Genomic DNA, 27973 nt, shown 5'->3' with positions numbered 1-27973 from the left:
GTACATCACTGCTGGGGACATTAGCACCCACAGGTGCTACTGACATCTGAACAGGCCCTGGCATTGATGCCGAAGCCAGTCCCTGCCTTTCCAAAGGCTAGGTGGGCACAGGTACTTCCATCGAGAGTAGAGACATCCCCTCCCTCAGTCTCTCCCAGAATGAATGCAGACACTGGAAACTCGGGGTTGGCAGAAGAATCTTGATGTGCAAAGCAGAGAAAACACCAAAGAATAAGGCAGTGGCTGAGACACAGGCTATGCAGTCGGGCAGATTTGGAGTTAAACCGGTTTTCCTGCCTACTTCCCGATGATCTCAAAGTTAGGTAAACTTACTGGGGCTCTGTTTCCTCTTCTGTAAAAAGGAGGTTAAAGTCTACCTTGTAGGTTGCTGTGAATATCAGAGACCGAGTGTATGAAGCCCTTAACTGGCACCGCGGCTGGGAGAGAATTACCTGCTCTGGAGCATGCAGAGAGAGCGCTTGGCATGTAGTAAGCGCTCCATACGGCAGCAGGACACGCCTGCCCTTTGTAACCAGACTGCGAGACTGACGGTAGTCCATCCTACGCCCCTGCAGACCCAGGGCAGTGAAAAGTCTTCTCCATCAAGCCTTAGACACACCTCGAGAAGTGGGAGTCGTAGGGGCCAAGTCCAGATCCACATCTCAGAACAGATCCGTCGTGGGTAGCAGCAGATGGAAGAGGGGGACAGAGGCAGAGAGGGGCACCACCCAGCGGTTGCACTGACCACGTCTGCTCACACTCCATTGGTCAGAACTTGGTCACTTGGCCGCACCTTCCTGCATGGGAGCCTGGGAGGCGTAGTCGTTTTCTGGGCAGTCAGGTGCCGGTAGAAACTCCGATACTATAGAAAAGGGTGGGGGGGTGGATATTGGGGGTCAGCTTGCAGTCTCAGCCTAATACCCCTGCTCAGTTCTAATCACAGTAGCCAGGATGATAAAGGGGAAATCTGAACATACTATTCCCTGCTTAAAGCTCTTCAGTGGTTTCTCCGAGCTCTTAAAAAAAGACATGGCCAATCAAAAAATAAATAAAAACAAAACGTTCGGGGGTTGGCCCCACTTACTTCTCCAGACTCTTCCTACCACTCTTTCCCTCATTCACTCCACTCCAAGTCCACTGAGAGTGATGCCTTGAACACACCAGGCTCCCTTTCACCTTGGGATCCTACCCTGCTCCGCCCTCTGCCTGGAACACACTTCCCTAGCCGATTTCCACTTCCTGGTCCCCCCAAAAGGTCAGATTCCTCCATTGTATGCTCTGAGGACACCTCATACCTATGTGGTGCATTTTGCACACTTGTAACCATTTCGTTAATTATTTGAAATAATCTACGTGAAGTCTGTCTTCCTGCTGGCTGTGTATTCCATGAGGGCAGAGAACACATCTGCTGTGTTCTCTGCTATGTCTTCGGCACACAGTAGGTGCTCAGTAAGTCATCCTCGAGTCTTGACTGTTGGTGATCTCACCCTGTCCATGGTAATAGCTGCCTGCTGGAATTTCTAACCTTCATTGAGGAAACTGATTTTGTTTACGTTCCTAACTTTGACTTTATTAGAAATAAAGCAGATTAACAGTGGGCCACACAGAATGGGATGTATTTCTCTGGTGTGTAAAACTCCAGAGGGGAGCAATCAAGGGAGCTCGTCTAGATGAAGAACTCAAGATTCCCGGGTTCCTGCCACCTTCCAACTCCACCAATCTTCATCGGTCTTGCCCTCAAGATCCACAGTGGTGACATTTAAGTTCCAGGGATCAGGATGGAGGAAGGGACAAAGAGGAATTGCCTTTTCCCTTTCAGACAAGCACCCCAGTCAGCTCTCACAGAATGTCCCCAGAAGCTGCCATAATACTCATGTAATACATGTGATACTCACACTTACATCCCATTGGCCAGAAAAGAATCCCATGGCCACACCCCCTGCAGGGGAGGCTGGGAATTGTAGTCTTCATTCTGGAGAGCCATGTGGCTCACTCAAAATTCTATGACTGTTGGGAGCTGAGAGAACAGATACTGGCAGGAAACTAGCAATTGGCCACAGCACTTAATTCTCATCTATTTTACAGACCTTAATTTCTGTTTAGTGCATTTTCTCCTCCTCAAATCCTGGTCTCTGTTTCTCCAGCCTTGGCCTGGTGCCTGGACTCTGACCATTCTCTCTATTTGCTAGGTATCTTAGTCCATTGTGTCTAGGTATCTTGCCCGGGGTTGTCCCTTCACTCTGCACACACCTCCCACCACTCTGCTGTGAATCCGCAGCACTGCTCCTAACGGGGCCGTCTGCATGGCCATTCCTTGTCCAACAGCAGGTGTTCTAGATGTTTGCCTCTTCCCTATGGTCGGCGCGTTTCACTAGACCAGAGATTCTCAACTGAGGGCGACACTATCCCCTAGGGTGGGGGCTAGGGGGCACATTTAGAAATTAGGGGTGGTAGTGGTTGGTTGTCACATGAAGGGGAAGAATTATTTGCTGTTAGCAGGCAGGGCCACGGATGCCAAGCCACCCAATAAGCTGGACAGTCTTGTACACGGTGGAACTGTCCCACCCCAAATGCCAATGGCGTCCACTGAGAAACATCACACTGAGCCCCCAGTGTTTTGGGGGGTGTCAACCAACAAGAGGCAGAAGACCAGACTGCAAAGCAGGAAGACAGGCATGTGCCGGGGTCTTAGGAATCGTAACTCTGGAGACAGATTTGGCTAGAAGGCAAACTGTGTTCTGAAGGGAGGGAGAGGTTTTTGAAAGGAAGCTGAGGGTGATTACACAAGCTGCTCTGAAAGAGCTGTCCTTGGTGGGGGTGGCTGGCTGAGTATATGGCTCATAGTTCGTTGGTTGTTGCTGTTGAGGAATTGTAGCCCTGGTGAAATTTGGCTGGTTTTTGGGATGGGTGGTCATGGCAGGTTAGCCCAGTTCAAAGATAGAAGACAAGTTTTCGAGGATTTTTTTCGGCAAGGTAGTAGGCGCTGCAGGTGGCCCTTATCAGAATGGCTTTCTGACTGTTTCAGAGCTCTGAGCCAGCGTGACGCCATTTTGTGTATCGTATTTCACTGGGGGAGGGAACGACTGGCACGTCAAATCAGTGGTTCCGTAGGTAATAATGCTCAAGATGAAGCTAAGGATTTGAATGTTGGTAAGGGAAAGTCCATATAAAGATTAACGAGAAGCAAAGGAGAGGCGGGTCTCCTGCACAGCCAAATCCACGAAGCTGCGACACAGTGGACCGCAAGCCTGGGAACCCCTGCCCTGGCCGGTGCCCATCCACTGCGATGCCTCGCACCGCGGAAAGAGGCGGGTGCTGTTAATATTTGGGGTCAGAGGGACCCAAATTCAAATACTGACCCAGTGCTTCTTAGCTCTAAGACTTTCAAGAAGGAACTTAACGTGGCCGAGCGTCCACATCTTCTTCTGCACAGCGGGGGCATCGCTAGTTCACAAGGTAGTCGTGTGATCTAAATGAGAGAAGGTATTTATTATAAAATGTCTAGTCCAGGCCTCCATAACTAGTCATTCTATCTTTCCCTTAACCTCTTTCCTACTCTGTGGGGAACTCGAGCGTTTTTCAAACAGCAAACTTCGACCATTTAAAGGGTCAAGACCAGGATAATTTCTTAAATAACACAAAAATAAGGAATAAAATAGACTATCATAGGGTATGGCACAAATTGCAGTGGTGAATATTGTTTAAAATTTTGTTTCAGTGACATAAATTTTGTTTCAGTCACATAAATCTCTGTGTAATACAAAGGGTACTTCTTACCAAAGGTCACAGTCTAAACCATTTGAAAGCCAATGTTCTAGAGCAATGCTGTCCAGTAGAACTTTCTACAGTGATATAAATGTTCTGTCCTGCACTGTCCAATATCATACCCCCCCAGCCATGTGTCATTAATGAGCATTTGAAATATGGCTGGTGCAACTGAGGCAATGAATTTTTGTTATATTCAATGTTAACTAATTTTGATGTAAATAGCCACATTTACGTAAATAGCCACATTTACATTTACGTAATAGCCACATTTACATTTACGTAATCAACGGAAATGTACTTTCTCACAGTTCTGAGGGCTGGACGTCCATGATTAAGGTGCTAGCAAAGTCGGTTTCTGGTAAGGACCCTCTTCTTGGCCTGTAGATGGCCACCTTCTTGCCATGTCTTCATCTGGACTCTCCTCGGTGCGTGCACGCAGGGGAGCGGGGGAAGAGGGGGAAGAGGGAGAGAGATACAGCCCTCTGGCGTCTCTTCCTCTAAGGACGCTAATCCTGCTGGATCAGGGCCCCACCCTTATGACCTCCTCTAACCTTAATTACTTTGTCAGAGTCCCCATCTCCAAATACAGCCACACTGCACACTGGGGGTTAGGGCTTCAACACGTGCATGTTGAGGGGACACAAACATTCAGTCCATAACACCCGACCGTTTTACATATGGGGAAACTGAGGCACAGCAAAGTTCACTTGCCTGGCAGCTGACAGACATTGAGCTCTTATTTTGTATCAGGCATCACACATGAATTACTTCGCTGCATCCTCACAAAAAACCCTGCAAAGGAGATTGGGTTTTTTAATCTCCATTTTACAGATGAAGAAACCGCAGCCCAAATAGGTCGCTTTGCCAGGGTCCCACAGCTAGTAAGAGGAGTGTGGATATTTGATCCCAGACCCAGCTGACTTCCAGGCTTATCCTTCATGGAGGAAGCGTTTTGAGATGAACTACAAAGCGGAGGAGAAACAGAGACCAGCAGAGTGGATGGAAGGGAAAAGAGTCCCTTCATGAGAAACGAGATGACCCTGAAGGTCTTCAGCAGAAACTGTCTTGGCCGGATTCAGGAGGGCCAGGCAGTCAGGTGGGCTGGTGGGGAAGTGTTCTAGATGCTGCCGGAGCTTTGGGAAAGAGCATGTCAGAGCGACTGAGCAGTTGCTGAAATTAGGGCAGGCCATGGCTGCCTGCCTGACACGTGGACCTGGCTGCTAAACGTCTGATTTACAGTCCTTTGGAAGCTATCGGGGAGAATGATATTTCACTGTGTTAGTGCCGAACTGCTCTCCAAAGCGTCCTGCCCAGCTGGCCATTAATACAACTCGAGCCACGGCCTCTTTAGTGCTCTTGAGATAAATGAAACACTTAGCGCAGGGGAGAAGGCCAAGGTTTCCTGCCCAGGCGGCAGACTCCTCTCTGGCTGGTCTGGAGGCAGCGTTGAGCAATCCCACTTAAAAAATATCCCTGCCACAGAGCAGGAGTGGCCAGGGAGTTCATCTGGCCCTGACAAAAGCCATTTTTCTAAAGCAAATCTGTTAACTGTTTCCTTCCTGCATTCCAGTCTCCTCTCGAGGCAGCCAAGGACAAAATGTAACAGGATCAAACCACAGCAGGGGAGTTTGGGAGACCCCAGCTGTCCCCAGCTTAACCAGAACAGGTTTTGATGAGTATTGGTCACTGAGCTAATGGCTTGGCAGTGTGCACCGACAAGAATACTAAGTATCAAACCTGTGGGGTGCAGGAGAAAGGGGATCAAGAGAGACATTTACAGCTTTAAATGACACTTATTAGAAAATTTAAAGAACAATTGAAATGCCCATTACAGCAGATAAACCTTTGTCAAGCTTGATCAAACGGGGAGAAAAGAGAGAGAGATCAATAAGCAACATCCAGAATGAAAGGTTCTCTTGTTTCTATGCTCTCTAAAAAAAAAAAAAAAAAAACAGAATGAAAGGGACATTACTAAGGATTCAGGGGAGGTCATTTATTTTTATTATGAGAATACCAGTACATGCTTGCACCAATGAATTTGAAAACCTAGGTGAAGTTGACACTTCTCAGGAAGATGCAAATTACCAGAATTAGCCCAAGGGGGAAAAAAAAAAAATAAAAGTTAACCAATGGGAAATTGTCAAAGATGTATACTCCCAAAAAAGGTACCAGGTCCTGCTGGTTTTAAACAAGAGTTCCAACAAGTCTTTAAGGAAAGGATAAATCCCATCCTACACAAACTACAGAGGAAAGAAAAAGATGGGATCCTCTCCCACACATTTTATGAAACATCACCCTGAAAATAAACCTGGACCTTGAGCATATGACAAATAGACAAATTGCTGTCATCACCAAGGAAAGACAGAATGCCCCTGCAATCCCAGAAGATACCTTCATCTGTACCCTGTGACTCTTCACAGAAGTTTCCTGCAAATCCTGTCTGAGCTTCAGTTTCCATGCAGAAACTGAAGGAGGTGAAAGGAGGGGTCTGGACTATAATCGGTACTATTTATTGAGTGCCTGCCACTTGCCTTGTAACATACCTGCAAGTTGTAACATACCTCCATGTTTCATAATTTTTTTAAAAACTGAAGACCTTGTTCCATCACAGGGGAGGGCCCAGAAGCAATGACACCCATGTACCAACGAGCACACCCAGCACCCAGATATTAGAATGGTTTCTAATACCATTCTCCAATTAAAACCCGAGCTCCTTGGAGAAATGGCTGGTTGTAGGGCTGGGGCAGAGAATGTACAAGCTAAGCCTGGAGCAACTTGTAGTGCCAAGAAAATAAGGAAGTGCTGGAAAAACCCCACAGTGATGTGTTGTGTCTAAGGGACACAGGGCCCAACGGAAAGAGTTCCCAATGGCCAAAGCTGGAACACTAAAATAAAAAGCACAACAAAATAAAATAGAAGCCAGCTCAATGAAATAACATAGTACTGGACTCCAACCCAGAGTATAAAGCAAGTATCCATGAGTTCATAGTGATGTAAATAAATGATTGCATAAATACATAAGGGAGAATAGACAAATTCCCAGCAGAAAAATTCCTAATAATTTATGTAGATACTACACCCTTAGTGTGAGCCATGCACAGTGACCTCCTTCCAGAGAGCACAATATGGAAAGGGGGGAAAGAGTAACTTCACAGTGGAGAGACCCTGCGAACACTACCTGAGCCAGGTGATCAAGTTCAACACCAACAGTGATAAGTCAAGTCAACAGTGTGTATACCCTTGCTGGCATGTGATGAGAAGGGCACTTTATTTTTTTTTTTTTTTTTTTTTTTATTAGGGTATCCTTAGATAGAAGGGCACTTTATATCTGTGATCTTCCTCACAAAAACCCACAAACCCAGGCTAACCACGAGAAGACTATTAGACAAATTTCAGTTGGCAAACATTGTACAAGGTACCTGACCAGCACTCTTTAGCCTGTCACCCAAAGCAGGCAAGTTATGTCTGAGAAACTGTCACCACCCAGAGGAGCCTAAGAAGACACATGACTAAATGTGATACGGCACCCTGGAAGAATCCTGGAACAGTAGAGGGACATCAGTGGGAAAACTAAGGAAATCGGTATAAGGAATTGACATTAGTTAATAAGAACATAGCAGTATTTGTTTATTAGTTGTGAAGCAAATGTAGCATACCAATGTAAAATGTAAACAAAAGGAGAAACTGGGTGTAGGTTATGTGGGTCTTTGGGATACAGAGGTACTGTCTTTGGAACTTTTCTATAAATCTAAAACTATTCTAAAATAAAAAGGTTATTTAAAAAAAAAACTGAAGACTCAAAGGTGTTAAGTGACTCGCCCAAGATCACACACCTGGAAATGCAGGGCTGGGATCAGAGGCCAGGGACGGGCATTGGAATGCCAGCTCCAACGTCATCTAGGATGTGTGAACCTAAATGCCCCTGCCTTGTTCTCTTCTTCCCTGCCCTCTCTCAGTGGTGGCTCAATCCAGTTGAACTGTTACTGTGCCGGGCCTGGAGTTCGAACCTATAGAACTCAAGTTGGTAGTAGTAGCAGCAAGGATGGCAAGCATGTGCTGTGTGGGCATTTTCTACAGCAAGGCACTTTTCAAAGGGCTTCCTCTGTATTGACTCACTTAATCCTTCCAGTAACCCACAAGGTGGGTACTGAACCACAGAGCGGGGAGCCAAGGCTCAGTGAGGTTCAATGCCTTGTCCAAGCCATTGGGTTAGGAAGCAGCAGGGCCAGAATTTGAACCCAGACCCCAGAGTGTGTGCTTTTAACTTCCCTCCCCTCCAGCAAAAATCAATTAAAAAAAAGAAGTAGGTGCTACTGTGTCAGTCCGTTTCTGTGTTGCTATAAAGCAAATACCTGAGGCTGGGTAATTTATAAAGAAAAGAGGTCTTGGCCGGGCGTGGTGGCTCACGCCTGTAATCCTAGCACTCTGGGAGGCTGAGGCGGGCAGATCGCTCAAGGTCAGGAGTTCGAAACCAGCCTGAGCGAGACCCCATCTCTACTAAAAAAGTAGAAAGAAATTAATTGGCCAACTAAAAATATATAAACAAAAATTTAGTTGGGCATGGTGGCGCATGCCTGTAGTCCCAGCTACTCGGGAGGCTGAGGCAGGAGGATTGCTTGAACCCAGGAAATTGAGGTTGCTATGAGCTAGGCTGATGCCACGGCACTCACTCTAGCCTGGGCAACAAAGTGAGACTGTCTCAAAAAAAGACAAAGAAAAAGAAAGAAAGAAAAGAGGCCTATTTGGCTCACAGTTTTGCAGGCTGCGCAAGAAACATGGCGCCGGCAGCTGCTGCTGGTGAGGGCCTCAGGAGCTCCGATCAAAGCAGAGGGCGAGGGGAGCAGGCGGCTCACATGGCGAGAGAAAGAGCAAAAGAGAGAGTGGAGGTGGTGCCGGGCTCCTTTAGACAGGCAGCTCTCGCATGAACTAATAAAGCGAGAACTCACTCACCGTCTGGGGGTCGGGGGGACCAAGCCATTCATGAGGGATCTGCCCCAGTGACCCAAACACTGCCCCCCAGGCCCCACCTTCAACACGGGGATCCAATTTCAGTGTGGGATTCGGAGGGACCAGACATCCAAACCATATCAGCTACCTTCAGAGTCTTCTGATTTAGTGATAAAGAAGAAAATGGCCATTATATCAGGCCTAGGTTAGTCCTAGAGGCTCCACAAAGTGGGGAAACAGAGACAGGAGTCGTTCAGCCTGATCTGGGATGGAGCTGGGGGAGTTTTTACAAATACGGTGATGTCAGCAAAGCATTTTGCAAGCTGTGGACAGGTGGAAAGGGAGAGGGAAAGGCATTCAAAGCAGAAGGAACAGCCCAGGCAAAGGCCCTGGGGCAGGGTGTGCCAGTTGTTGGAGGAATAGCGGGAAAGGGCTGTGTCCACAGTGCAGTGAGGAGAGGGTAGGAGATGAGGTGAAGGAAGTGAGGAGCATGAGGGTGTGCAGACCACACAGGACCAGGGGTCACTGTGTCGACTCTGCTCTTACTTGGAGGGAGGTGGGAGCTGTTGTGGGGATTGGAGAGGGGGAAGGATCCCTCTGGCTGCTGGCCGGAGACTAGCCTGGGCGCAGGGAGAGCGGGGAGGTGATGGCAATAGCCTAGGCCAGGGGTCCGCAAACTTTTTCTGGAGAAGGCCAGATAGTAAACATTTTCAGCTTTGCGGGCCTTGCTATCTCTGTGTCAGTTACTCAGTTCTCCTGCAGAGAGGCACAAAAGCAGCCACAGACAGAATGTAAATGGATGAACATGGCTGTGTTCCAATAAAACTTTATTTATGCAAACAGGCAACAAACCAGATTTGGCCTATGGGTTGTAGTTTACCAGCCTCTGGCCTGGGTGGGGGATGATGGTGGCTTGGACCACGGTGGGAGCAGTGGGAGGTGAGAATGGTCAGGGTGGGTGTATGCCACAGGCAGAGCCAGCAGGACTTGCTGATGGGTCAGTGTTGGGATGTGAGACAAAGAGGGAAGTCAGAGATGACAAGACACACGCAGTGCCCAGCCCAGCACTGGCGCACTGCAGGTGGTCGTTATGTACACGTATTGAATCAGCAGTTCAGGGGTTCATGCTTATTTGCCTCATCTTTTCCAGTGGCATGGTAGGCACCTCGGGGACAGGAGCCAGATCCAGTCCTAGAAACCTCCCGTCGCCCCATTCATTGTCTGACGCAGCATCGGGCCGATAGCCCGTGTTTCTGTAGCCTTCGAGGAGGCGGATCTCCGTGGGCACAGGCTCTGCAGGCACACGGCCTCGTGGGCCCAGCTGCAGCCCCTCTTCCCCTCACCTGGGCACTGTGTCAGCTGGCTAGAGCTGCCCTAGCAAAGCACCACAGCCTGGGGAGCTTAGACAACAGAAGCTTATTGTCTCGGGGTACTCCAGTCTAGAAGTCCAAGGTCAAGGTTGCTTCCTTCCAAAGCCTGTGAGGGAGAATTGCCTCCTCTTAGCTCCTTGCCTCCCTCTTAGCTCCTGGTTGTCTCATATGTTCTCTGGCTTGGAGATGTGTCAGCCCATCTCTATCCTCATTGTCACATGGTGGTGGTTCTTCTGTGGGTCTCTGTCTATGTCCAGATTTTCCCTTTTTATAAGGACAGCAGTCATATTGGATTAAGGCTCACCCTAGTGACTTCATCTTAACATGATTGTTTGTAAAGACCCTATTTCCAAAGAAGGTCACATTCACAGGTACTGGGGGCTAGGACTTCAACATCTTTTGGGGGACAAAATTCAACCCGCAGCAGTCATGTTCCTGCACTTCTCCTGCCTCATCTTCTCCTCCATAAGAAGGGATGACAATAGTTTCCCCCTAGATACATGCGAAGTGCTGAGCATAGTCTCTGGCACGTTGGAAGCTCTTAGTCAGTGTTAGCTTTTATCCAAAGTTAGATCTCATCTCCTCCCCAGTGAGATATTTTCAATTATTTTTTCAAAAGTAATGCATATGCACGTTATCCTCATTTAAAAGAAAAATGAAAGTATTCAATAAGGCTTATAGCCTTCTTTGACCACCAGCCCAATCCCAACACCTTCCCAAGTGGAACTGCTGCTACCAGCCAGATGTGTAGGCTTCTAGATCTTTCTTTTTCTAGTTACGTATTGTACATACATATCCATATAAAATATCTCATATTTTAATGGGGTTTTTACATGATACCATACTGGATTCATCATCCTTTAGCCTGCTTTTTTCACACCATAGGCAGTCTTGGAAACATTTCCATGTGCTAATATAAAAATCTGCCTTATTCTTCTGAACAGCTGGGTAGGATTCGGCCGAATAGATATACCACATTTTATTTAGCCACGACCTAATCAAGGGAACTGTAGGTGTTTTCCAGTTTCTCCCTGGGATGACGGACATCCTGGCACAAGGCTCTTTGCAGGTGTCTCTCTGGGTGAGAAAGTGACATCCTTCGAGGCAGGATGCACCAGGTCCTGGTCCTCAACCCCCCTTTGCCTCCCCTATGGGGAGTCAAGGCCGTGGGAACCGTTCCTCTGTCTCTGCCAGCTGGTCCCACTCAGGGCCCCCAGGACGGTCACACTTTGACCCAGGAGAGACCAGAAGTGCACAAGTCTCTGGTCTGACCCAGAGGCCGCCCTGTACCTGGGAGCGGGCAGCAGAGTTGGGGGGCGTGGGAGTCTCTTCCCCAGGAGCCCAATGTCCCCTGCGCTGTCCAGCGCCCCTCGCTGCCAGCTCAGGGGTAACTCGATCCAGGTCAGCTGGCGGATATGAGGTAGCGTCTAGCTGAGCGTCATGGTATTTTATTAAGTCCGAAATGTGATCGCTACTGTTGTCACGCTTTAGCGCCCCCAACAATCCCCTTGCAAATGAGAAAGCCAGAGCCTCCCCAAATGCCTTTCCCCTGACATCAAGGAAAGCACATGGAACCCTGCCCAGGGGCCTGAGCCCGTGTGACCCTGGGTGGCTTTGGAGCTTGAGGGAAGGCCTGGGGGCCTACAGAGGTGTTTTTCCAATTTCAGGCAAAGCAGTGCACTTGGCGGGGGGGCATAGGGATTTTCTGTTAATTTTATTTCCTCTGCGCCTGGCTCTGTAAAGTCAGCGTTGTCTTTTAAATAGCATTTTCATTAGCATGCCAGGATTGGTGGTCCTAGGACCCTCCCTTTTATGTAAGATGGCAGTGGGTCAGGGGTCTCAAACTCAGGGTGATGGAAAGTGAAGTCAACACAGTAGAGACCGTGGGAGCTACGGAGGGATGCCCAGGCGGGAGGAGGCAGCTGCGGCTCAGCTCCCAGCGGTTGTCAGGATATGACAGTGCAAGCTCTGTGCCACCAGAGTGCACAAATTCCCAAGAGCTGCTACAAATCTGGAGAGAGAGCAAGAGCAAGGAGAGAGAGGGGGAGAGGGGCAGGGTGGGGGTGGAGAGAGACCCACTGAGTTTACATTTTGGCTATTGTTTCCAAAAAAATCTTAAGCACAGGGTGGGCTAAGGAGATAAGTCTGCAGGCCAGTTTTCAGCTCTTCCCTGCTTGAACTTATCTGCACAGGAGGGAAGCCACCAGTCTAGTTCCTTGATCCTTCTAGAGCAGGAGGGTCCAGTAGAATTTTCTGTGACGATGGAAACATCGGCACTGTCCAGTGTCATAGCTGGCTATTGATCACTTGAAATAGGACTAAGGAAGTGAATTTTTAAGTTTATATTTAGTTAGTTTAAATATAAGTATAAATACCCACGTGTGACTAATTTCGGCCGTGTTGGACAGCATGGGCATGGCTCTAGAGTCTTTAAAGGTGGGAGTCCTGACATTGTGCCCGGCCACTGCAGGAAAAGGACACTTCTTCTTGGGGATGGGGGACAGATTATACCTGAAACCACCAAGCATTGATTAGAGTCCTGGGTCCCTGGAAAGGAAGGAAATGTGAAATAAGCAGAAAAGGTTTAGGCGTCAGCCAGATACCTGCTGGCTCAAGAGTGGTCATTCAGTGTCCCCCTGCCCCAGTTTTTCTCCCACTCCCCCAAAGAGTTTTTCATGCTGGGGTCACCCTTTAGCATCCACCATGTCCTTTGCCATCTGCTCGACTCCCATTTGCCCACGGCTGAGCCCGAGGAAGCTACTCGGTGGGACTTCCCTGCTGCTCTTGCCCTCCAGGCCCTGCAGAGCACACCACCGCCCACGCCTGGGGTTCCGTCTCTGGGTCACGGGTGCAAGGTCCTATGCAGACGTGGGAAGGGCAGCTCCTGGACTCTGAGTCACCTGCCGCAAAGCTGCTGTGCCCGGGCCAGTGCGCAGAGGACTCTGGAAGTCCCGCCTGCCAGCAAACCCCTTTCCAATCCAAAGCCCGTTGTAGGGGTCAAATGGGAACCAGCGTCCACGCCACTCCTCCGCTGACCCCTCCTCCCAGGCTCTAGCCCGGCTCCCCACAAGGCAGCCCGAGCCGCCCCAAATGCCACATCTCCTCGCCTGTTGGTTGAATGTCAAGTCCTTGGGAGGATGCCCGGTATGTAGTAAGTGCTCAATAAGTGATGATCACAGATCAAGGGACACGGAGGGTGTACGGTGTACCTCCAGAAGTTAATGCTTAAAGAATACAGGGTTCAGCAGATGAAGGAGGGAGAGCATTCGAAGCAGAGGAAACACCTTGAGCAAGGCAAAGGCTTCCACCGCATGGCCAGGGTGACCATGGAGTGTGCCTGGGGCGCTGGAGAGCTGGGGAGTCCTAGTTTGCACCTGTCCCCCGATATAATATTAATAGCAGCCCTTTTGCTCTCAAAACTATCTTGGTTTGGATGATAAATTATATGGTCACTTTCCTTATAGTCAACCTGCTCATTTATAAAGAAACCGAAGAGAAAAAGGGCATGAGACTTAACCCAAGAACATCTCACCTCTAGTGGCAAAGCCCAGACCAGAACCCAGGACTGCTGACTCCCAGTCCAGTGCTCATTACTGCCCCTAGCTTGTGAAGCCAACTCTTGCAGGCTACATCAGATTAACCGGGCACATTTCTCTCTCTTTTTCTCTTCTTGTCAATTTCTCCCTAGGATTGTGACCAGATCCACGTTGATGACGTTTCATCAGATGACAATGGCCAAGATTTAAGGTAGGAATTTGGGGACTCAAAAATGTTCCTTTTCTATTCCTGTGAGTTTATATTAAGGAAAAAAAGAGAAAAAATGCCCTTTGATCAATTGATTGATTGGTCATCAAGCTTGCCTTCTAGGGAGCAGGCAGGAGGGAAAGGCGCTGATAGGGACAGGATTTCTCACCTCCAGCCAGAGCTGGGAGTTGTGCTTCTCTGAACTCAAAAATCACAGCCTGACACACCCCCCCAGCCTCTTCCACATCACCTCAAATCACTGAACTCTGCATATGTTTCTATCTCTTCTTCCCACTTACCAAAGTAATACATGCATGTTGTCAAAAATTCAAACACTAACCATGACCTCACCTTCCAAATTGACCACCATTAAGAGTTTGGTATACATTCTTCAAACATGTGACTGTAATCATGGGCGTACATACGTTTTAATATAACCATTGATATAGTTGATACTCCAAAAAGCTTTTCTTGAATGAGTAAGTGGTGTGTCTGGTTTCTAGGGGAAAACACTTCTAGGACATGGTTTCCAGAAATCGGGTAACCAACCGCTTATAATGAAACAGCTTTCGGAGGAATGTGGCTGGAATGTTCCAAACCTAGCCCTGGGGAAACTTTATAAAAATGGAACCATAGTTCATCTGCGCTTATCCAAAATTATCACAATTCAATGCCTCTAGGCACATCAAAAACATTATTAGACCAAATAATGTTTTGATTATGGGAACAGTCGTTGTAACTTCACTTAGGACTTGTTTCCAAAGCATGTCTCCCAACTTACTACACAAACAGAAATCAAAGTCTCTGTTACCAAGCCCGCAAGACTTCAAAGCCTAGCACAATCAGCAGTGAGAGCGGGCAGATGCCTGCCTCGTTCTAATTAGCCATTCAGAAAATCCCTTCTGCAATCAGGACTGGCGAGGAGCAAGGCTCCAGCCCCGCCAGGACTTCTCAATTTATTGAGTAAATAAACCCCAGATCAAGGTTAATTGTGTCCTTTCCATGAAGTCATCGTTGGGAACCACGCTTCCTTTCAGGGCAGCAAGCAACCGCGGTTCCCTTCTTATAAAGTTTCCCCCGTAGCTCGCTGGCTTGGAATTTAGAGCAATATTCCTCTGAACTGTGCCTCGTGCTGAGCTGTTTGGTACCTCACCTGGAGAACTCACAGTCCAAGGGTGTTTTTCCCCTAGAAACCAAATTCCCTACTTATTCGTTCAAGAAATATTTATTGAGCCCCTACTATATGCCAGGCGCCAAGCATCAGATGCCCCTACTTTTGTTTTTGTGGGGTTTTTCCCAGTTCGTGGTAAGAACCCACCTTCAAAGAGCCCTTATTTTGTGACACGCTCTGCTCGGAGTGCATTACCTGGGTCGAATCGTGGCATCTTCAGTCACCTTTGAGACAGACATTCTCACCATCGTCCCCATTTTACAGTTGGGGAATGCCAGGCTCAGAGAGCTCAGGCAACCTGCCCAAACTCACACAGCTGGTAAGTGGGGAAGGCAGGATGCAAATCCAGGCAGCCTGGCTCCAGGGCCCGAGCTCTGAACAGCCCCTCAGTTCACCCCAGACGCCCCACCCTGCCCTCCACGAGGGACCTCCAGCCGGACATCTGTCCACAGTATTCTCCAAGTTTATAGTCAGTTTTGCAGTTTCGCCTTTTCAAGAATAAAACTAGCACGATGGGAATTTTTACACCGGACAGGAAGGCCCACGTGGCAGTGACAAGCGTGGGTTCTGGAGCTAGCAGCAGCGAGGGGATGGAGTCTCAGCTCCGTCCTCATCTTCAGAATGTGCTGGAAGAGCGCCCAGCACAGAGTGCGTCCTCGAGCTGTCTGCTCCCTTCTACCCGCTGCACAGATTTCATTTGTCTGTAGTCCCTGTCACAGCCGAAGGAAGAAGGAGCAACGAGATTGCGTCATAAACCTGGAGGCACTTTTCATGGGGGAAAAGGAAGTTTTTGTGCAAACAACTTATTCACACAGTCATACTGCATTCTCTAAGGGTCTTTTAAAAATTTTGAGTAATTCGGTATAAAGAGCAAAGGAGAAAACTATTATGGATCCCAGATGCCTTTTTTTGTGGTTGACTTTGTGTCATTTTTAAAATGTCCCAGTCCACTGTAGAACTCCTTAGCCTAACATGCTTCTTCCGGGGTCAGGGTTGATAGCTGCAAAACACCCATTAGACAATGACTCTGCCTAATTTAACAAATTAAAAAATCGAAAGAGGGGACTTCTGTGGAAAGCTGAGGCATTGTTCACAGAACAGGAGGGAGGGTAAGCAGCCAGGCCTCAGGAGGGACACGAACCAGGGTAGTTTGGGGATCAAAGTAGCAGAAATTGGCTGGCTGCCGTGGCTCATGCCTGTGATCCCAGCACTTTGGAAAGCTGAAGCGGGAGGATCCCTCGAGGCCAGGAGTTCAAGACCCAAGCAACATAGTGAGTCCCTATCTCTACAAAAAAAGTGTTACAAAGTAGCTGGGCATGGTAGTGCGCACCTGTCGTCCCCGCTACCCAGGAGACTGAGGCAGGAGGATCACTTGAGTCAAGGAGCTTGAGGTGAGCTATGAGGATGCCACTGCACTCCAGCCGGGGTGATAGAGAGAGATCTGTCTCAAAGAGAAAAAAAAAGTAGCAGTAATTTACTGACATTTTCTTGACTCTTTGGCCAGGACGAACCAACTCCAGCCATTTTTGTGGAATTCCCATTGAGCTTCAAGCTCCAAAGGGCGAGGAAGAGAGGCTTTCCCCAGCGTGGCCGCTGTACGCAGGGGCAGCCATCGTTCCCCAGCAGAAACTAGAGATGTTGTTTCATATCGAAAGACAGGAAAATAAATGCCAACTAGGCAAGAGCAAGAGATGTGGCCCTTCTTTGGGAAGCTGATGAAAGCTGTGGTCCTCTTGCTGCCCAAGTGCATGCGCGGCACCTCCTGCCTGCTTGGGTGGCTCACAGGTGCCCCAAGGCCCGCTCGTGGGACCTGCGTGTCCCAGTGAAGAGCCCTGGCCTCCCGAGTTATTAACACCGTCCCCTCCTCTCCCCAGCACCTATAACTTCTCGGCGGACGGCTTCCACAGCTCAGCCCCGGGCGCCAGCCTGTGCCTGGGCTCGGGCGTGCACGGCGGCGTGGACTGGATGCGGAAGCTGGCCTTCCGCTACCGGCGCGTGAAGGAGATGTACAACACCTACAGGAACAACGTGGGCGGTGAGTACCGGCCTCCGCCGGGCGCTGGTCTGACACGCTTCCAAGTGCAGTCCCGGCTCACATGGCGAGACCCTCATGACGCCCTCCAGAATAGGACACTAGCATTTTGTCACCTTCCCTTTGCGGGCGATGGAGCTGAGAAACAGATGCGCCGTGTCTGTGATGACACGAGCCGCACGCCAGGGTGGGCACGGGGCTGCGTTCTCTTACCCACAGCTACAGGCTCGCAAAGTGTGGTCCCCAAACCAGCAGGCCACGTGGGGCATGGCAGAAGTGCAGGTTCTCTGGCCGCACCTCAGACCTCGCACAGGTGAAGCTCTGGGTGGGGCCGGCCCCTGCGAGGTCCGGTGCCCGCTGGGGGACGGGGGGTGGGGGCGCAACCTTCAGCCTGCACCGCTCTGACCTCGGGTGGACCAGCTGCAGGAGCGCCACCCTGGAGTGGGGAGAAAGGCAGATCGCCAGCCAAACCCCTCGACTGACGCAGAATCTGCATTTTTAACCAGAACCCCAGGTGGCTGGGGAGGCATTGAAGTGGAGGAAGCTTCGGAAGTCACTGGTTCTCAAACTCAGCTCATATTGGAACCTCCCGAGGAATCTCTGTGTCTGATTTTCTTGGTCTGGCTGCGGCTGGGGCACGGGGATCCGGGTGGCTCCAATGTACAGCCAAGGGAGAACCGGCTCAGGCAGGAGAGTGTTAGCTGAGACCAGTTCTTCGCTGGGGGTGATACTGCTCCCGCCCAGGGCCATTTGGGAGTCTTCCTCGTTGTCATGGTGCCCGGAACCAGCCGCTGGCCCATAAGGGAAGGGTTGGAGCAGGCAGCTAAGAGTGTCTGCAATATCCACGTGGCCACAAAAGCTCCTCGGGCTCCCTCCCCCCTTCCAGGAAGAGCAGAGTCCCAGCTCTCAACCGGGACAGAACCTGCTTCCAGTCCCAGCTCCGCCACTTTCTAGCTTTAGGTGACATTAATCCGGTCACCACTCTGGGCTTCAGTTTCCAGGTCTATGAAATGGGAATCAAACTAATTCTGTTTCCCTGGGTTGCTGAGAGGTTTATTGTTAATGCATACAAAAGGCACAGTTCCATGCCTGGTATACAGTAGGCACTCGATAAATGATGGCATGGATCACTAGTTCCTTTCAGTTCTGCTCGGGAGTCTGGGTCCCTCTGTGTCTTCTGCCTTCCCTGGCCAGACCGTCAGTTTCTCGGGGACAGATTTCCTGGCTCGTCCAAGGCTGTCGTCCTAATGCAGCTCGGGCCGGCGGCCTCTCGGTGCGAGTCTGTTGACTGAGGAGTGTGGCAGCAGCCTCTGGCCAGGGTCGGCCCTGCCTGTGTGCTCGCGCCCGCGTGGAGGGAGGAGGGCGGCAGGTGTGCCTGGTTAGGGGAGACAGCACAGAGCTGGCCAACAGAGGCCATCTGCTCCCCGTCCAGGTTAAAGCCAGGAAAACGCCCAGGGCTTTGCAGGGCCGCTTTGCTCGCCCATAAGCTGGGGGGAAATTCCCTGAGGTGTCAACAGGTGAGGACCCACAGCTGGCAGGACGCCAGCCCCTCCCTGCACCAGCTGCGTCTGCACCACAGACCCAGCCACGTGCGTAGCCGCAGCCTCTGGCCTGGGTCCCCACAGATGCCCGCGATTCTGCGTGTTTCAGAAGGTGCTCGGAGGAAAGACACCTGCAAACCCAGGATGAAGTGAGAAAACACCTAGTGGGTCAACGTCTGGGAGGCGGTGGTCGGATTCAGAGCCACCTGCCTGATTTCAGTCCTCCCTCGCCCACTGAGCGGGTATTTGTCCTCCCTGTGCCTCAGTTTCCTCGTGTGTGAAATGGGGCTAATGATGCCGCCCAACTCATGGGATTCCTGCGGGGATAGCGTGAACTCTCATGGGGAAGGTGCTTAGAACAGCGTCTGACACACACGAGCCGCCCTAAATGTGCCACAGGGGTGCTCTGGCGCTCAGCTGCCTGGGCCCGACCTGCCTCCATTATTTCCTCCCTGCGGTGAGCAAGTCAGTCAGCATCACAAGGCCCGCTCCTTCACCCAAACGACAGAGAGAAAACAGTGTCCGCTTCCAGGGCTACTGTGAGAATGGAATGAAGTGAGTCATGTTAAAAGCACAGGGCCTTGCACGTATACGGTAACCACTCAATACATGTTGGCCATTATTATTTTTTGAGTATAAGTTCTATAATATGTGTGTTTTTGTTCATACCTATGTACTTAGTGCCTAATACAGTATCAAGCTTAGAAGGTACTCTGGAATTCTGTGTTGGATGGGCAGATGCAAGTGTGGGCAGATGGGTGGGTGGGTGGATGGCTTGGTAGGTGGATGGGTGGGCGGATCAATCAGTAGATGGATTGATTAATCAATCAGCTGATTTCAGGATAAGGTTAAAAGAAGACACTGGACTGGCTTTGGGTGTCATCTGATTTGAACCCTCAGAGTATAGCAGCTAGACTCCTCTTCCCTAACTCTGTTCCCCAGTTATCTCTAATATGACGACTACATCTTTTTTCCCTTCATCTACAGGCTTGATAGGAGCCCCCAAAAGAGAGACCTGGCTACAGCTCAGAGCCGAGCTGGAGGCTCTGACAGACCTGTGGCTGACGCACTCCCTGAAGGCACTAAACCTCATCAACTCCCGGCAAGTGGCAGCTCCCCGTTTTCCTTTGCACCCCTGAACTTTCTCCCAGTAGGCAGTGGTGGCTCCTCCATTTCCACACTCGGGGGAGTTGGACTCCCCAAATTCTCATTTGCACCCTGTCCAGACATGCTGACCCTTAGGTGTCCAAGGCTCAGTGGACACCTTGTAGCGTAGGTGGGCAAACAGTGCAGAGACTTTCCAGGTTTCTGGATTCTCTCAAAAGTTCAGAACTGGCATGTGCTGTCCGGTTTGCCGCAGACGCCACCTCTCCCTGTTGCCCTACACTTGTTCCACATCACTCACCGACCTTACCTCTAGGCCCCATTTCCCTTTCATACAGGAGAAGTATTGCACCCACATTCCATTTCAAGGTGTCAGGCAGCTTCAGGATTGAGAGAGAGGGACAGCTGGAGAACCCTCAGGCCCTGCCCTCACCTGAAGACTACCTGCCAGAGCCTCCAAACCCCGCCAGGATTCCCGCCCACCACAGCCTCACGCTGCGGGGGGGGAGGTCTGTTGAGACCTCAGAGTTCTGATCCGCCGTCTCTTTTGTCCTCAGGCCCAACTGTGTCAATGTGCTGGTCACCACCACTCAACTAATCCCCGCCCTGGCCAAAGTCCTGCTGTATGGGCTGGGCTCCGTGTTTCCCATCGAGAACATCTACAGTGCAACCAAGACAGGTAGGGCAAGCCAGACCAGGGTACGGGAGGTGGCAGGGAAAGGGCACCAGGGAAGTTGATGGAACTTGTCCACGGGCATGACTCAACCCCAAGAACAACCCTCACGCCCCGCTTGCTTTTTCCTCTGCTGCTAAGGAAATTGATCGGGACCACAGTTTTCCAAAGTGTCTGTTAGTTGAGATACAGGCAAAGCTGCCGTAACAAACACACCCCAAACACAAGGGCTTACATATGTCTCCCTCCCGTGACAGAAGAGGTCAGTCATCCAGGCACCCCATTTTATTTTTCTACCACCTCTCGTGGTTTTATTCTCACGTCTGTGGTCAAACCAGAGTCCTGCCACATCACCATTCCAGCCTGTGGGAAAGGGGAAAAGAGGAAGCAGTAATGTATGTCTGATATTTTAAGGCCAAGCTCAGAAGAGGTGCATAGTACGTCTCCTCATCTCCTATTCCAGTTTAGTCACATGGCCACCACTAGCTGCAAGGGAAGCTGGGAATTATAGTCCATGGCTGAGTGGCTGAGTTGCCCAGATAAAACTCATGGAATCCTATTACTAAGGAAGAAAAGAACAGTTCACACCACAGCATGGCATATAAGGTGATTTTTATTTAGGTGGTACATCAAATAACCTTGGTTGTCAGTAACCTTGAATCAAACTTTAAACCACATAGAAAATTATTGTCTTTAATTCTCTTAGAGAGTCTCAATTTAGTACTAGCCTATCTTATACCTGCTGATCTCCCTTACTTGCAAGAAAACAAGTCTAGGCTCAGAGCTTTCATCAGGTAAGAGAATTTAATAACTAGGAATTAACAGCATTGTTTATCGTTGGCTACTTTCTTTTTATGCCAAGAAATATTGGTTTTCTTTGGGGGCCTGTTTTTTTTTTCTTTTAATTCTTATATCATGTAAGCATGTATAATAATATAAAATAAGTCTAGTTAGTTAGAAATTTTTAATTTTTTTTTTTTGGAAACAATCTGGCTCTGTTGCCCGGGCTAGAGTGCTGTGGCATCAGCCTAGCTCACAGCAAGCTCAAACTCCTGGGCTCAAGCGATCCTGCTGCCTCAGCCTCCCGGGTAACTGGGACTACAGGAATGTGCCACCATGCTCAGCTAATTTTTTCTATGTATTTTTTAGTTGTCCATATAATTTCTATTTTTAGTAGAGACGGGGTCTCACTCTTGCTGAGGCTGGTCTTGAACTCCTGAGCTCAAGGAATTCTCCCATCTTGGTATCCCAGAGTGCTAGGATTATAGGCATGAGTAGAAATTTTTACCCTTTTTTTTTTTTTCTGGAGCAAATAAAATCAACTTAGCATACTTTGGAAGCATTTTCTTATGGCAACTTTTGTCTTCACTGAAGTTCTAGGTCTGAACATTATGTAAAAGTGCCTTTAGATTTTTAAATCATAGTAATTCAGGCCAAAATGGCTATTAGAGATTTTTCAACAAGAGCCTGTGAGTCTTTCATTTTCTTTGTGCATACCTCTTGACAGCTACCTTTGCAGGCTTATTTAGAATCTTTTAGGCCAAGGCGGGCAGATAGCTCGAGGTCAGGAGCTAGGAAACCAGCCTGTGTGAAACCCCATCTCTACTATATATAGAAATTAATTGGCCATCGCTTCTCAGCCTTTTGGCTAAGATCAAGTGTAGAAATTAATTGGCCAATATATATAGAAAAAATTAGCCGGGCATGGTGGCGCATGCCTGTAGTCCCAGCTACTCGGGAGGCTGAGGCAGTGGGATCGCTTGAGCCCAGGAGTTGGAGGTTGCTGTGAGCTAGGCTGACGCCACGGCACTCACTCTAGCCTGGACAACAAAGCGAGACCCTGTCTCAAAAAAAAAAAAAAAAAAAAAAAAAGAACCACCTTTTAATTTTTTTCTTTTTTTTTTAACATAGAGTCTCACTCTGTTGTCTGGGCTAGAGTGCCATGGCATCAGCCTAGCTCACGGCAACCTAAAACTCCTGGGCTCAAGCGATCCTCCTGCCTTAGCCTCCCAAGTAGCTGGGACATGCACCACCACATCCAGCAAATTTTTTCTACTTTTAGCAGAGACATGGTCTCACTCTTGCTCAGGCTGGTCTCAAACTCCTGACCTCAAGTGATCCTCCCGCCTTCCAGAGTGCTAGGCCTGGCCAATGTTTCTATTTTTAATTGGGGCAAAATAATATAACATTTCTACCAGCAGTGTTAAGTACCTTCCCCACGGCAGGCCTACATCAGGCGGCCCCCAGGGCCTGCTGTAAACCCCTGCGCAGCCTCTTCCTGCTGTGTCCCCCGGGACAAGCGGCTTAACCTCTCTGTGTCTCTGAGTTTTCACCCTCCTTCACATGGAGACGGCCTAGCCAAGCTCCCCACACCTGGAGACTGGTCCTCACCGCGCTTCTCCTCGTGTTTCCTTCCGCCCTGTGCAGGGAAGGAGAGCTGCTTCGAGAGGATAATGCAGAGGTTCGGCAGGAAGGCCGTCTACGTGGTGATCGGGGACGGTGTCGAAGAGGAGCAAGGAGCGAAAAAGGTACTTCTTCCTTCCCTCGAGCTTTCTCGGGCTCTTCCCCGACTAGCCGCACCCTCCTGCCCAGGCTCCTTCTCACCCATCCACCCCCATTTGCAAATCGCAGAAGTAATTTCCTTCTGCAAATCCCCTCTGTGCCTTTGGACAGTTTCTGGGACAAGTGCTGGGGAACCCAGAGACGCCCCGTCGGGGCAGGCTGGTGGGGCTGGTGCACGTGTGTGCGTTTTATTTAACGCTCGCTGATCATTTGTTCCAGGAACCCTTCCCAGTTAATAAAGACAGCATTAAGCTAATGAAAAAGAAAATCCCACATTTGTGATCTCGGGCCTGGGAGGAGAGGGCAGGGGGTTCTGGTGGCCACATCTCTGTTCTTAGAAAAGAAACAGCTGCCAAAGCCCTGAGTCTGGGCCTGTCAACAGTGCCCCAGAGAGCCTGCCACCCCCTACCCAGGGGCCTGGGAAGCGGATTGTTAATGTCACGGAGCTTAATTTGGGGGACCTCGTTTCCCCCTTCTCTCCCTGGCAGTAAATCCCAAGGAAATGCAAAAATGTTTAGGGTCTCAGCTAACGAAACCCAGAAGAAGAGGGAAGGCCCTGGGGTCCTCAGGGGGGAGAAGGAAGCTCAGAAGGCTTTGCATGCGCTGTTCCCTCCACCTGGAAGGTTCCTCCCTTTCCCCAGAGATGCAGCCTTACTGGCCACTGAGCGGCCGGCTAAAACATGGGGCTTCTCAGAGAGAAGGGGAGACAGGATGTTGGGGGACAGCTGGCACCTAAGGGGCCAAGCTCACCCTGTGCCCTTACCCACTCTGCAGGGTTTTGGTGGGGGGGATTGAGTAAAATGATGTAATGCAGAGTTGTAGTTATTGTTCCAACCCATTTTTTTTCTTTTTCTGAGACAGAGTCTCACTCTATTGCCGGGGCTAGAGTGCCGTGGCATCAGCCTAGCTCACGGCAACCTCAAACTCCTGGGCTCAAGCAATCCTCCTGCCTCAGCCTCCTGCGTAGCTGGGACTACAGGCACGTGCCACAGAGCCTGGCTAATTTTTTCTATTTTTAGTTGTCCAGCTAATTTCTTTCTATTTATAGTAGAGACGGGGTCTCGCTCTTGCTCAGGCTGGTCTCGAACTCCTGGGCTCAAGCAATCCTCCCTCCTTGGCCTCCCAGAGTGCTAGGATCATAGGTGTGAGCCGCCAAGCCCACCCCATTTCTTAAGGTCACACAGCTGGCACGTGCAAGCCCACCTATGTCTTGCTCCAAATGAGTTTCAAACCCCGTCGATTCGCACCCCTAAGCTAGTCAGACAAGAGTCCACCAAAGAGGACCAGGTGCCCCGACACACACCAAGCACCCCTAGAAATCCCCCAACAGTGTCTGCAGCCCCAGCGCGTTAGGGACAGGCCGCGACAAGGGTCCACGCACCGGGGGCTGTGACTGCTCCTGCTGACAGTGCCACTAATACCCCATTTCAGGGGGTCACTTGTCTACACCAGTGACAGGTGCACTGGAGCCATCAAGCCTGGGAGGGAGGTGGCTGAGACATTCTCTTCCACCTTTGCAGGGACAGGAAGGCCTGGCCGGGATGGGGGAGCTGGGAGAACTAGAAGGCATTAAAGAGAGGGCACCTGTCACCCGTGACGGAGAGCCTTCTGCTCCCCTCGTGCTGGGAATCATTTAGAAGCTACAGAGCACAAGGGGAAAGCATGCATTCCTAGGGGACTTTGCTTGAGAAACTTGCCTTTTCTCTTTTCCTTCCACAAATATTTCTTGAGCGCCTATATGTGCCAAGAGCCATGCAATGCAGCAGTGAACTTTACATTCCAAGCTCAAAGCCTCCTCAGGGCCTTTGCATTTGCTGTGTCTTCTACCTTCCCCCACATCCTACCAGGGCCTGCTTAAATGACACTCCCCTAGAGACCTTTCCTGACCTCACACACACACGGCTGCTTTCTCCCCCACCCCCTGTTCTACTTCGCCCGCGGCATTTACAAGGAGATGAGCTTTCCTTGTTTATTTCGCGTCTGTGCCGCGGAGGAAAGCTCCATGAGTGCGTGCCCGCTGTGCAGCAGAGCCCGCTGGGGGGACAGCAGTGAGAGATGCAACCGAGGCCCTGCCCTCGGGATGCTCTCCCCCAACTCAAGATCCTGAACGCAATCACATCTGCAAAATCCCTTTGCCCTGTAAGGTCGCATAGTCACAGGGTCTAAGGATTAGGATGTGGACCTCTTTGGGAGGCTATTTTTCTGCCTACCACAGACCAGAAAGGTGAAGCTGACCAATGATATAAAGAGTTGGCAGAGCCAGGCACAATCGCACGCACCTGTAGTCCCAGCTACTTGGGAGGCTGAGGCAGGAGGATCACTTGAGCCCAGGAGTTCGAGGCTGCTATGAGCTAGGATTGCACCACTGCACTCAAGCCTAGGTGACAAAGCAAGACTCCCATCTCAAAAAAAAAAAAAGAGTTGGCAGAGTAATAAGTGCAGAGCCCCAAAGACAGGAGTGGGCTTGGTGTGTTCCAGACACAAATGGACCCCTGCATAGTTTCTAGCCCCTAGGCATAAAACCTCAGAGTCACCAAAGAACCCCTGGCATCCATATGCTCATCAAGGATATCTTTTTTTACTCAGCAAATAATTTAAGGCCAATGACTGTCTTTAGGAGACTAACAGAAAACCCATATAATGATGGCTTACACACCTGCACACCTAAAGACCAAAAGTGGGTAGACAGTGGTTGGTTCAGTGGGTCAAAAATTTACAAAGCATCATTTTTGCTCAACCTTTCTTACCATCTTTGGCTTTTTAGTTTCTATTGTGTTGCCTCATGATCTCAAAATAGCTGCCATAGCTCCAGGTATCACAAACTAACATGACAACCTCCAAATAGGAAGAGAAAATAACACACACCTGCATGCACCACACCACAGCCGCTCCACTCAATGATATTTCCAGGTCACGCTGCCCCCTGCATCCTGTATCTCCTCCTCTGCTCGCCCAGGAACACCCTTCCCCTGAGCAGCCTGCAAAGCCTGAAGCCCTCGTTCATCCTTCAAGGCCTGGCTCTCATGCCCCCTCTGCTCCTCTGGGCCACGCCCATCCCATTCACTGCCACCAAAAAGGAGTCTGCTTCCTCTTGCTGGCTCCCATGACATTTTATTTACACCTGCCGTCATGACTTTTTTAATTCTTCATGTTATACTCGTATTTATTATTTTTTAAACTACTGAAAACCCCCAAAATCCATTCTTCCACCTACATGTTCATATTTGTCCTGCATCCTTCCTGACTTTGTCCCATCTATGTAGGCAGGTCCTTGGGCACTGAGACTTGATCATAACAGCTAACACGTACGGAGCACTTCGTACGCGCAGGCATGGTGAACAGCGCCCATGGTATACAGCAAGGGTTATCTCCATTTGACAGACAAGCAACAAAGTAAACTGCCCAAGGTCACCCGGCTGGTGACGGTGGGTGTCCTTTGACCATCACCCTGTAGAAGCACCTGGCACAGGTGACCGGCGATTCTTCCACACTGGTGACCTCGTGCTGTGATCCGCACACCCCGACTCACGCCAGCTGCGACTTTGGTCGTAGCCGCACCCTGCCTGTACCGTTGCACATTTTCCTCTCAACCAACTAACGCTTATTCAACACCGAAAACCTGACACCACGACAGTGACACAGAGCAAGCGTCCCCCACCGTAAGGCAACGGAAAAGCCAGACACAAAGGCTGCAAAGGACACGACCCAGCGACACACCAGGGCTCGCCCGAGACCCTCTGCGCCGGCTCTCTGTTCAGAACGGAGGTCGGAGCCGGCGGAGGCGTCCCGCACCCGGCTGAGCCTTTCTTCTGCAAGAGGCAGGACCAGAACAAACTTGCACAAAGGAATCCCCGGTCGCTGTGTGACGTGATACCGCGTCCGCACACGGCCCGGGCCCCACGGGGACAGCGCAGGGCGGTGCGGGGCAAAAGTGGTCGGGCCTCGCTGGTGGCGGGAGGTGCGTGTGCTGACCATCACGCTCTGGGACCTGCCCACACGCTGGACCGAGTTGGGGTCCACTGCTCATACGGCCATCAAGGCGCGGGGGGCTCAGGGGGCGCGGGCGGCGCGGTAACCTGGCGCTCTGTGTTCCAGCACAACATGCCGTTCTGGCGGATATCCTGCCACGCCGACCTGGAGGCACTGAGGCACGCCCTGGAGCTGGAGTACTTATAGCGGCGGCGCCTGCACCTGCCATGGCGCCCACCCAGCCCCTCCCGTCCCCACCGCGAGCCGCAAAGACCCAACGCCGGACACCAGGCAGGTCCCACAGCGAGAGGACGTGTCCCGTGGCTGCCAAGAGCCGCCCGTCCGGCCGGCCCCGGCGGGGCCCCTGAGCAGCAAAGTGCCCAGCGCTGGCGGGAACACGCCACCTGGGGCGAGGGCTGGCTCGCAGGCCCCCCCAGACTCACAGGACAAAAGCAAGGAAGTGCTGACGGGGGGAGGGGGGCTGCTGAGGAGCAGGGGATGGGCTCTTTTTCTTTTTTCCTTTTTAATTTATGGACTAGTCTCATTACTCTGGTATTACGCTCTTGTACCTGTGTTGTTGGTTTTCTTAGTCGTTGGTGTTTTAAACTGGCACGTGTGGCGGTTCACAGATCTAATTCAAGCGCGCTCTTCTCCCGCCGTGCTGTGGGGTCCAGTCGTTCTCTGACCACTGACGGGGAGGCGGCGCGGGCTGCTGGGGAGACTGTTCCTTGCCTTTGTTTTCAGAGACCCGCTCGACGTCACGTGGACGGCGCACGTGCCTCACGTGGACAGCGCACGTGCCTTACGCTGCCCTCTCGCGCCCTAGGGAGGGGGACGCTGGGAAGGAAGCAGTCCTTTGTGATGGATTACAGGCATTAAATAAAACCACGTTTACGTTTCGAAGTGGGGTAGGGTGTAGTCACTTCGTTACCACTCTCGGGCTTCCAAACGTGTTGGTCTTTTCCAGGACTTTTTCAGTCGCAAAAGAATAAAATCCAACTCAGACTGGCTCAAGTCAAGAAAAAGAGAGGGGAGGGAGAGGAGAGAAAGAAAAAGAGAAGAAGGGAGGGAAGGGAGAGGGAGGGAGGAAGA

The 27973-nt window shown here is 50.5% G+C and overlaps 1 protein-coding gene and 1 long non-coding RNA gene across 3 annotated transcripts in view; one reads left to right on the top strand and one right to left on the bottom strand.

Annotated features, from left to right (window-relative positions):
• The window catches only part of EYA2 (EYA transcriptional coactivator and phosphatase 2), a 188333-nt gene extending 161199 nt beyond the window's left edge, over positions 1–27134 (top strand). The window contains exons 11-16 of the mRNA XM_012743007.3: positions 13774–13832; positions 16875–17035; positions 19561–19675; positions 20235–20356; positions 22778–22878; positions 27008–27134. Coding sequence (XP_012598461.2) covers positions 13774–13832; positions 16875–17035; positions 19561–19675; positions 20235–20356; positions 22778–22878; positions 27008–27088 — 639 coding nt within the window. The 3' untranslated portion in view covers positions 27089–27134. The remainder of the gene's footprint in view (positions 1–13773; positions 13833–16874; positions 17036–19560; positions 19676–20234; positions 20357–22777; positions 22879–27007) is intronic.
• Positions 38–27973, bottom strand: LOC105859293 (uncharacterized). Of its 2 annotated transcripts, none has more exons than XR_012923689.1 (4): positions 27451–27973; positions 4480–4560; positions 3360–3469; positions 38–862 (listed from the first exon to the last, which is right to left on the bottom strand). It is a non-coding gene; the product is annotated as an uncharacterized LOC105859293 (long non-coding RNA). The 2 variants fall into 2 exon arrangements; XR_012923691.1 differs by lacking the exon at positions 38–862 and adding an exon at positions 880–3067.

This window comes from Microcebus murinus, chromosome 16 (assembly GCF_040939455.1).
Source record: "Microcebus murinus isolate Inina chromosome 16, M.murinus_Inina_mat1.0, whole genome shotgun sequence".
NCBI lineage: Eukaryota > Metazoa > Chordata > Mammalia > Primates > Cheirogaleidae > Microcebus > Microcebus murinus.
This window is presented reverse-complemented; position numbering and strand designations above follow the sequence as displayed.